Genomic DNA, 11,521 nt, shown 5'->3' on the forward strand with positions numbered 1-11,521 from the left:
GTATTGTTTTATAGTAGTATTGTTTTATGTAGTATGGTAGGTGTTATTGGAAGAAATAGGTAAAGGGTAACCAAAATCTCTCTATTATTTCTTACAACTTAGTGCAAATTTGCAATTATCTCAAAATTAAAAGTTTAGTTAAAATATATAAACTTTATTGTTTATATATGTTTCTATAATCAACTGTTTTTTTTAGTAAGAGATGAATTTTTAACAATTCTCAAGAATATGTTGTTTGAACTGTTTTGTGTATTCATTAGAAGATGGATATGTCTCATGCTAAAAATCAGAAAATAAAGCCACACTGTCAAGGACTCAGTTTGAAAACTATTAAATTTTTTTTTTAGTTTTTTGCATTCACTAGGGTAGGTTGATTTATACTTTTTGGTAAAGAGTTTATTGAATACAAAACTTGTAAGATAGAATAATGTGGAAGTAAATCGATGTGCTCTCTTCCTGGCCATCAAGAATTATGAAATTAAATCATGATCAATAATGGTCTATGACTTTACTGTTATATATTAGCCACATACTTAATATTTAAAGCTCTTTTCGGTATAGCAGCCACAAAGTTGTGCATATGTATGTATCATTGTCTAAAGCAGGTGAGACATGTGAGTGACTTTTATTTATCTATTTTATTTGTTATTGTTAGGATGGCGTCCTGCATTCAAATACTACAACATGTGGATATCACTTATTGGAGCAATTCTTTGTTGCATAGTGATGTTTGTCATTAACTGGTGGGCTGCGTTGCTAACATATGTGATAGTCCTTGGGCTGTATATTTATGTTACCTACAAAAAACCAGGTCAGTAATCTTTTCTATTTAGTCTTTCAAGCTAGAAACATCTAGAAGTTCTTTGTTACTTTTCATATCTAAGCATTATCTTTTGATACTTAAAAAATATTTCATTTCCAAATACATGTAGTTTTAATGAAACAATTACTACAAGACTTTTTAGTCTATGGCATTTCATTCTTACCTATAGATTAAACTGAACTAATCCTATTTGTAGAAAAATAATAAATTCACATAATTAACATTCTGTTGTACTCTATATATTTTAAAATTATTCTTGGAAAGAATTAGATTTGTTAGTACTGTAGTAGCTATTACCCTAATGAGCATATATATATTAACTACTATTGTGTTAGTACCTACTGTCATATATACCATGGAATTCAGAAAATACTAGAAGATAAAATATCTTCCTACTAGCTTACTATATAGCAAAAAACATTGAACAAACATATTTTAATTGGGAAATAGTCAAAGATTATCTGGAATGTGTCTTATTGATAAGTGTTTGTATATTGTCACATAAGAAGATGATGCTAAGTTATACTACGATTGGTCCAATATGCAGTATGATAACCTGTAACACAGAAGAAAGATCCAGTGATACAGGTTTGAAACATTTTGGTCCAATAGAATAGATGAGGAAGAAATTACAAGAGTACTTGCAATGTACTTGTTTAAAACAGTGAGGAAACATTTTGTAATTATGATATGACACAATGAGGTTTTGTAATAGAAAGGTGACTTTAGAAATGAAATGAACAAAGAAGGTATTATTTTAACCATCTTAGAAGCAATTATTTCTCTAATGTGCCTATTAAGTCTCTAAAGTAACAAATGTCTAAAATCATCATTTGGCATCCAGACTGTTTATTCAATAAGAAATAAAATTTGCTTGTTCAAAAAAACTGTTAAGTACTGTAAATAGTACTTCTTAACAATTAGAGATCTGCCACTTTCCCTTTAAACTTTTGACTATATAAACAATAATGTTTTCTTTATTTGTGAAATACTCTTGAATTGCATGCACAGCATGTCTGCAGCCCTGTCATCTTAGTCTTTCTAAATTGTACTTTTTCTTTAAATGCAATTATAGTTCATATTAGCATTGTCTTAAAGTCATGTTGTGGACTTGAACTATTAAAAGTTCCAACTGTGTTAGTTTATTTTAGCAATTGACTTTAAATGTGAAAGCATTGTTTACTTCTCCATGCGTCTCAAATTGGTTAATGCTTGGTTGCTAATACTGGCGTTATGCTGCATGAACACTGTCCTCCCACAGATGTGAACTGGGGATCGTCTACACAAGCCCTGACTTACCTGAATGCACTGCAGCATTCGATTCGTCTTTCTGGAGTGGAAGACCATGTGAAAAACTTCAGGTAAGCGGTAAGGTAATATAAAGACATTTTGTCTTGGGTGACAATCAGGTCTTCACTTATCGTTCAGTAACGTTTTTATATGCTGATATTTCTTGAAAAGTTCTCTAAAAGCATAGAGCATTTTTTGATTGGTTGGACTTGGGCAATTTATTCAAAAGCAAGGTTGAGGTTTCTTAGTTCTAAATTTTAGAAAGAGATAAATTATCATCTGCCTTAGAAAAATGTTATGCAAGTTTTAGAGGTCTCTCATTTGAAGACTTTTAAATGGCAGGTATCATAAAGTGAACCATTTTTTCTCTTTGTGACCACTGAAGTTATATAACTACTAAGTATGAAATCCATAACTTTATTAAGGCACTAAATATTTTCATGTTAGTCTCTTCTTTCTCAGCATTGGCTAACTGGAAACCAGTCTTAATAATAAAAAAGCAATGCCTTAAAGACTCTTTATTACTATTTTTCTCAATAAATGATTTCATATTTTATCTTATAATAGTTTAATCAGTCATCAATTTAAAAACTATTTCTTAATTTAAGAGCGAATAAGCACCAGAAAAGAATTGCTGTACCAAATTTCTCCCAGTAAGAAAAGTCTGTGTGTATTTTTCTCGTTACTCATTTGGATCTCCCTCCTCTTTTTTTTCTAAAATGAAAAGTTCCTTGAGATCTTCAGCTTTGGAGTAGAGAGAAAATAGAAAAAGAAAAAGGCATGAGAGCTCTGGGAGGAAAACTTTAATTTCAGTGCATTTTAGATTGTTGATGCCAAGTATGGCAGAAAATAGAAATTATTCCTTTACGTAAAAAGTTGTATTCCAGAACTAAGAGTATATCCAAGAGTCAAAGTTAATTTGTCAATAACAAACACCTGTTGCGTTGGCTTATTATAGTAATGAGAATATTTTTTAAAATATGTTTTTAATAAATAAATAAAAATAGATTTTATTCCAATATGGCTTTTTTTTCTGGGTGCAGTATTATTACCTTTTATTTTTTTATTTTATTAAATTTATTTGGATGACATTGGTTAATATATAGGTTTCAAGTGTACAGTTCTATAATACATCATCTGAATATTGCTTTGTGTATGGCTTTCAAAATTTTCATCAGAATTATACATGAACATACTTTAAAGAAGAAAAACAGGTTTGTCATGAAAATCAGTATGTGCCCCACTTCTCATATTCCTATTTCTGTCATACCACAGGCAGCCACTTTCACCTCTTAGCTGTTTTGTTCAGTATCTACTTCATATTCTCAACTTGCCTATCTTATTGGACTTTTTAATTTTTAATTTTAGGCATTATCTATTGATGTCTTGTATCCACATGCACTCACCACACACGTGCACCCTTCCCTTTATCTCATCCTCCTAGAATATTTTTACACCGTCATTTTGTTTAGATCATACTTGGTATTTATATTTTTATGACTTTTCAAACATGATTCAGAACTGAGCCATGTGGTAAATTATGATTGCTTTTTCCTATACAGCTTTTTTGTTTTCTCTGGATCCAATAAAATTTTTTTTTCTTATTTAACTTTACCACTATCTCAGCCTTCACCCAACTTGCTGAAAGATTTTGTTTCCTTCACTTTGTAGTTTCTATTTCCTTGAAGTGTCTTTCTCACTGTTTCCTGTTTCTTTAATTCAGGTTCTTATATTTAGCTTTGTCTTAGTTTATCTGTGATCCTTCGCCAGGGAAGCTCTGCGCTGGTGGGTGGGGCTTGTCTGTGAAGCCCTTAATGTAGATTAATGTGGCTTTGCTGGTTCTTTGAGAAAGTTAAGTCATCTTAAAGGCTCTCTGTTTTTGATTTGACTAGATTTCCCAGAAAAGACTCTTTTAATCTTCTGCTTGTTGATAAATTCCTGGCTACTATAGTTTGAGAGCCAAATGGGAAAGGAGCTTAGAGATCTCCAGAGATCTCACGGTACAGAGTATAACTGTTCTGATTTCCCAATTTAAAGTAGCTATTTCTGCCCTCAGCTGTTGCTGGTGTACCCCAGACCAGAGGCCCTCTCTAGCAAGTAAGCCTTGGCCTAACAGAGTTGGAGAGGGACAGAGACAGCTGCTCATCATGGTGATGGAAATAATTTGGGTTTATCTCGTTGCTTATATGCAAACTTTAAGTCAGTCCTTATTTTAGTTTCTTTAACACATTGCCCCTGCTGCTTCCAGAGACATCTACTGCCTCTAACTCCTAGGGATTTTGATGATTTTTTTTTTTTAAGGTGTAAAATCAGGTAGTTTCACAACTATCTCTAATGGTCATTTAAGATTTAGCCTTTCACTGATTTGTAAAATTCTTTATTATTCTTCCATCTGTTTTCTAGCTTTCATTATTTCAGTGCTATTGCATTATCTCCTGTTTGCCATATTTTTGTGGTTTTGTGCCTTAAAAGATTCCATTGCATCATGGATGTTTTTGAAGAATGAGTTAAAATAGGCAGATGTTCATACTCTCATTGTTACTCAGTCATTCCTAATATATTTTGCACTGTACTGTTTTTGTTATGATAAAAATATATCAAATATATGTTGTGCTATGTTTACTATTTAGTAAAGATAGGGACTACAAATTAAATTCCCATAGGTCATAGGTTAAATTACCATAGCAAAAAGCTGAAAAAATACAGTGTCCAAACAAGATGTACATTGGTGTTATGTGATATTCCAGAGGCGGATGGATAGTTCATGGCAGGGAGGCAGATTTGCTGCAGTTGGTCATTCAGGTCTCACATTCCTTGTATTTTCTCAGTCTGCCATTCCCTAGGAGGTGTTTTTGTCCATGTGGTCAAAGTCATTATAACACCCATGGTCTAGCTTATAGGAAAGGGAAAGTATGGAGGGTGGCCAGCTTCCTTTTTAAAGGACATGACCTGGAAATAGGAATACCATCTGTGCTGTAAATCAGTCACAGGGCCATTTTAGCTGCTAGGGAGGCTAGGAAATGTAATCTTTAGCTGGGGAGCCATGTAACCCGCTAAAGCTCAGACAGGGAGACTGGACTATATTAGCAGTCTGGGCCACAGAGGGTGATTCATGTTTGATTGTTCCACAGCAGTTCACCCAGACAGAATAGGTTTTTCAGATAGCTTGCTAAAATTCTGAATATTAGTATCTTTTTCAGTCTGTATTCAGGTTTTCATGCTTACTTTATGACTGTAATTAGGGACTACTCTAACAATTAATTTAGTGGTTAAGGCAGAATTTTTAGACTATTCTCTTTTCGTTATTTTAATTATATAAATTCTTCTTTTAAAGAACAGTTGCTAATCTGTTTGAATTTATAAAATGGATACCTGAACATTTTGTCACCAAACAGGATTGATTTCCATTTCTAGTCAAGGAAAATTAACATGAAAGTCATGTCACTGTTTTGTGTTTGCAAAGACATTTTAATTCAATTTTGGCTCTCATCATAATTAATTAGAATTAAAACTTTCAGCTCAAATAGAAGCCCTTTCTTCATCATAGGTGGTTTTTACTCATGACGACAGTTAATAAAATTAAGCTAGAATAGAGAGGGCTAGGAGTACAAAGTAGAAGTAATTATGATTACATCAAGCTAAGAAGGACAGTGACCTGTTTTTGTACATGAAGGCAATGCCATACTCTCAGGAAGTTTTGTAAACTCTGTGAAAGAAATGAAATATTTATTACCTTTAGACAATGAAGTTTTTAGATAATTTTTAATTAGCATGGTCATTTTTTTCTGTAATACCTACCAGAATCTTGATGTACAATCTCTTTATTTTAGAAGGACATTTAGTGTAATGTTTGTTAAACAACCTTTTGTTTCTGCATTTCATGTGTATCAAGAAACCCTGGTTAAAAGTCATCTTTTATCAGAATTTTATGGCCTGTGTCTTGAGGACAATTACATAAATGAGATTCTAGGGTAATAATGTATTCTTAGAGAAACAATTTAAAATCATGTTCATGTTACCAAAAACCAAAACTCTAATTTTGTTTTTCTTTTTAATCATAAATTAGGCCGCAGTGTCTTGTTATGACAGGTGCTCCAAACTCACGTCCAGCTTTACTTCATCTTGTTCATGATTTTACAAAAAATGTTGGCTTGATGATCTGTGGTCATGTACATATGGTAAGTGTTTTGTTTTCTATGTTAAAACATTTTTCACTCTGTAAATATAATTTATAATGTGGGGGGCTTTCTAGAGCTGAAATAATTTGACAAAATAAACATCTGTTGGGTTTGTTTGGGTTTTTTTGAAGGTAGTTATTTTTTTCAAAATATTTTTGCTGCTAAAACCTTATTTCTAAAAAGATATTAGAATTTGAAACCTTAATTATTTTTCTTAATTACTATGAGTAGATTTTAGACAACTATATTGCCCTTATAGAATGATTTGACTAAGCAAAATAACTTCTTGATAACTAAGGAGCCTAAATTCAGTATGTGTTTTTCCTTACTGATATTTTTCATAGATTCTGAAAACACTAGGAACATTTACTTAACAAAAAAAAAAAAAAGAGGTTGGAGGAGGTAAAAAATAGTGGTAAATATCTAGTATTGGGTATGTAAGAAGAGCACAGTGAATGCTGAATTTTCAAATTCAAATACTTTTAATTATCCATTCATTTCTGTTTTAATCATGAGTAAATTATTAAAAATAGTGTTAAACTTTTGTCCAAAAGTAGTTTTCTGGCATCTTGGCAATTGAAAACAGTCACTAGATGATGAATCACCTATTCTAAATAAAAAATTGGAGTATTTATTTGTCAGTTTAGCTTTTCTCCCAAATCTCTCGTGTTCATCTTGTTTTGGTTCTAGAAATGCGTTTTATGCTCCACGTCCCAGCCTCTGCTAGAGTTGCTCTTCTGCTTGAATAGTGGCAAAGTCAAAGAAGTGTGCGTGTGTGTGCGTGCGCACATGCGTGCATGCATAGGATGGTAGGAGGACTTATTAAGAATCTGATCCCACTTGGAATCTGTGGAGTTTTCTAATTTGTCTTCAAGTTGGGGTCTTGTGCACAAGAAATTACAAATGGGGCAATTTTCCTACTAGGAAAGATAAATTGTATTTTTCTTTTAGATATTCATGTGTAATTAGGATGTACTCAAACTTATTTTTAGATTTTTGCCTTATACATTCATATGTAACACATTTTACATATTGCTTGCAAGGATCAAATAGAATTGCAAGTTAAAAAAGTCATTTCCTTCCTCTATTTCATCATTTAACAGAAATATGAAGAAAAAATATATTTATATTATATAGCTCACTTTGATTTTCAATGATATTTCTAGGTTACTGAAAATTGATAACACATTTGGGAAAAACAAAACAAGCTGAGAAACTTTCTGCAGAAAAACAGAAAGCTCTTATTTTTCTCTGCATAGTCTCTTCTCTATTTTCAATAATTTCTACTTCCTCTCATTTACTTAGTGCCAAAAACTTATTTTTCAGTCTGTTTCTTCCTCTGCCTTCTACCAGCATCCTCTGTGCCTTCACTATTATATCGGCTCGATCTTTTCATAATCTTATGACTTGCAAAGAATTCACTCATGAAAGTGAAAATGAAATGCTATTGTTATGCTTCTCTCCTCAACTCTCAATGTTTAGGCACCTTGTTTAAGCCAATATACTAGGAAGATTTTTATAGATATGGACTAGATTACTTTTTAATTAAAGATATTATTAATATTTTTACCTTACAGGGCCCTCGAAGACAAGCCATGAAAGAGATGTCCATTGATCAAGCTAAATATCAGCGATGGCTTATTAAAAACAAAATGAAAGCTTTTTATGCTCCAGTACATGCAGATGACTTGAGAGAAGGTGCACAGTATTTGATGCAGGTGAATTTGTTATGCCTTTCAAATGACAACATTTTAGTTTTTCGTAAGCTTTTAAAAACTTTTTTATTCTAGGTTTCATTCTTCATAATACAAATAGTAAATCTTTTTAAATATCTTTATTAAAGTGGACTGCTAATGTTTGTATAATTTGAGAGTTAAAGGGACTATAGAAATAATGTACTGTTGGCTAACAACGAAGAACCTTTTTATAAATTAGCCTGCTTCTCTTTTCTGTTTCCCATTCAACTTCCTGTTACACTGCACTAATTTTTTTTTTTTTTTTTTTGAGGAGTGTTAAGTAATGGCAGTCCTTATTTAGTTTTTTTAATTCTAGTTATTTATTGTGTTTCTCACTGTGTATTTACTTGTTCTAAACTTAGACTTCTCTTTCAGTTTTGTGTACGACATAGTAGCCAGAATGTGTGATTTGGGATCAGTCCTAGGTTTAAATGCTAGCACTGCCACTTCCATATTTTGGATTTTGGACTGAGAAAGTTAATTAGCTTCTCTGAAACTCAGTTTCCTCAGCCCTAAAGGTTGTGGGAAGAAAAAAAAAAATAGGTTGATACAGTGTTTGCCAACAGATTTTTATAGGAACCCCTTTCTTCAAAAAAAGCCCATTCTCTGTGTTAATTGTGGACCTACTTTGTTAAAATAGAGGTGGGAGGCTCTGAGTGATGTCATCTGAGCCCTCTTTGTTTTGTGTTTCTTAAAACTTGACAAACAGGGTTAAGAATATTCTAGGCAATCCTCAGGAAAATAATAAGTGAGAGTGGGTTGTTTTGCCAGATATAAAACCTAATCATAAAGCCTTATCATAAAACTATAGTATTATAACACTGTGATATTACATTAGTAATAGATCATTAATAGGACAAAACAGAGAGAAGAAATAGAGCCACTTTTATAGGATATTTAACATAGAACAGAGGTAGTAGCATTGAAAGATGCTGGGATGATTAGTTATCCACATGAAAAAAATAATATAGCAAAAACTGCTTGCAATTGGATTAAACACCTAAATGTGACAGGTAAATTTTTTAAACCTTTAGAAGAAAATATAGAATAATTTCATGACCGTGGACTAGAAAAGTATTTTTTTTAATGAGACACAAAAAAAATCGAACTATGAAGAAGAGATCACTTATTTTTTAGGTAAAATTTAACACTTTGTGCTTCTAAAGAAAACATGAAAATGAAAAAGGAAGCCACAGAACAAAAGAAAATAGCATTACCAGCAAAAGAATATGGTTCAGAATATAGAAAGAAAATACTAAAAATCAATAAGGGGTGTGAGGAGGGAAAGAAACGAGAAGTAGAAACCTAAATGACAGAAGTAAAGATTAAAGCCACAGTATAGTTTTATTCCAAACCTATCAAGTTGACCAAAATTAAGCCTGCCAATACCAAGTGTTAAAAATGGCATAGAGCAATTAGAAATCTTTGAACTGCCTGGTAATGTAGATTGGACAGCAACCCGGCAATGTCCTGCAAATTCGAATATCCTAGGACATTCCACATACCATAGAGAAACTTTTACACATGTGGAAAGGCTGCCTGAAACTTCATACCTACTTCATTGGCCATAGTGAAAAAGAAATGGGGGAAACTTCAATCAATCACAGAATTGAAAATTGTGGTATAATCATGCAGTAGAATTCTGTGTAGTGGTGAATGGAGCCGTCCATATCAATGGGGTAAACATCAAAAAGTGTTAAAGAAAAATAGTAAGTTAAGAAAAGAATATAAGCAACATGAAGATATTAAAAATTTTTTAAATATGTAAATTTAAAATATATACATATGTGTGCCTAAATAGCGGAATCCAAAACTACAAAGAGAGTTTTTACGTTTATTTTCTTAAGCTAAGTGGTAGATACATGATTATTTTTTACTTTATTTTTTATTCACTTTTGCATGTGAAATATTTAAATATTTCAAGTAGAGGTTGTTGCTAGCGGGTAAATCTTATTTGCTTTTGTACAATTTATAGGAACATTTTGATAACTCCTTTATGTATTTAATAAATGTTATGAAAGAAAATGTTTCCTTAAGTCAGTGGTTCTTAAACTTCATTGTGCATCAGAATCACCTGGTAGACTTGTTAAAACACAGACTGCTGGGCCCCACCTCTAGAATGATTCAGTGGGTCTGGGTTGAGGCTCGAGAATCTGCGTTTCTAACAAGTTTCCATGTAATGATGCTGGTAGTGGTCCAGTCCAGGTACTATACATACACTGATATTTCCACTTAAAGAAAATATCTAGGATAAAGAAGTTCATAGAGATAGAACTTGATTTGATGTTACCAGGGCCTGGAGGGAGGTGAGCATAGGTAGTGATTACTTAATGGTTACAGAATTTCTGTTTGGAGTGATGAGAAAGTTTTAGAAATAGGTAGTAGGGTTGACTGTACATCGTGAGTAATGAATGCCAATGAATTGCACATTTAAAAATGGTTAAAATGGCAAAATGTTTTCTTTTATGACACACAAAAAAACTTACATGTGTACACAAGTTTGGGAATAGAATTTAAAGTGTTTTAAAATCTTATAAAAGAAGTGATTCATTGGCTTTTGGGCGTATTTGCTAAGCATATTGAATTGCAACTCTTCATGAGGTTGCAAGAAAAACTGATTGACAGGACAATTCAGAAAGGAAATTAGCCAAATTTCAACAGAAACTTTTCCATAATTGGTAGAAGAATTCAAAATTTAGTGTTGAAGTGATTCAGAACTATAACCAACGAGGCATGTCTTCCATTTGGACTTTTGCTTCTGGGTTTTAATGCCTGTTATCAAAATATATAACTGAGGATACCACTGTATAATTATAATTTTTTTGAAAGATTAAGTATATTCCATCATCTTTTACTAAAAATATGAAAATTTTGATGTCATTAAAGTATTAAAATGTACATTTAAAACCTTTCGTGTTTCATTTTATCTTTTATTTTTGTATATGTTTAATCATAAGTAATATATGATTAATGTGGTATATATAATTTATAAATGTGAGTGTACTGGATTCTCAAGAAGTTTGGGCAGTAAAGGTGCATAGTTTTAAAATGTTTAGACGTTGTCCATTTGGAGTGTCCATTTTGGAGTATCATTTAAAAAACATTTTGTTGAATAGTATATCTTTACAGTTGTATTTTTCCTGTGTTTTAGGCTGCTGGTCTTGGGCGTATGAAACCAAACACACTTGTCCTTGGATTTAAGAAAGACTGGTTGCAAGCAGATATGAGGGAAGTGGATATGTATATAAACTTATTCCAGTAAGTACCCTTATAATTCAGTAATGTGGTTCAGAAAATTTTAATTTTGAAAGTTTATACTGACTTTTGAAGCCTGTTTCTCATATAATCTCTTCTAATAGAAACATAATAATGAAAATAATCACATGGGTTATCTGGATTTTAAGTTGATGATCAATTAAAATTTTGACTGTTCTTTATACATGTGAACACACACACACACACACACACACACACACACACTCTCTCTCTCTCTC

At 32.1% G+C, this 11,521-nt stretch overlaps 1 protein-coding gene across 1 annotated transcript in view; it reads left to right on the forward strand.

Moving 5' to 3' along the window:
• Positions 1-11,521, forward strand: part of SLC12A2 (solute carrier family 12 member 2) — an 87,401-nt gene that overhangs the window by 58,450 nt on the left and 17,430 nt on the right. The window contains exons 14-18 of the mRNA XM_006913342.2: positions 656-811; positions 2,085-2,184; positions 6,180-6,291; positions 7,869-8,009; positions 11,179-11,285. Of these exons, the coding sequence (XP_006913404.1) occupies positions 656-811; positions 2,085-2,184; positions 6,180-6,291; positions 7,869-8,009; positions 11,179-11,285 (616 nt within the window). The remainder of the gene's footprint in view (positions 1-655; positions 812-2,084; positions 2,185-6,179; positions 6,292-7,868; positions 8,010-11,178; positions 11,286-11,521) is intronic.

Source organism: Pteropus alecto, unplaced genomic scaffold (genome assembly GCF_000325575.1).
Source record: "Pteropus alecto unplaced genomic scaffold, ASM32557v1 scaffold20, whole genome shotgun sequence".
Taxonomy (NCBI): Eukaryota; Metazoa; Chordata; class Mammalia; order Chiroptera; family Pteropodidae; genus Pteropus; species Pteropus alecto.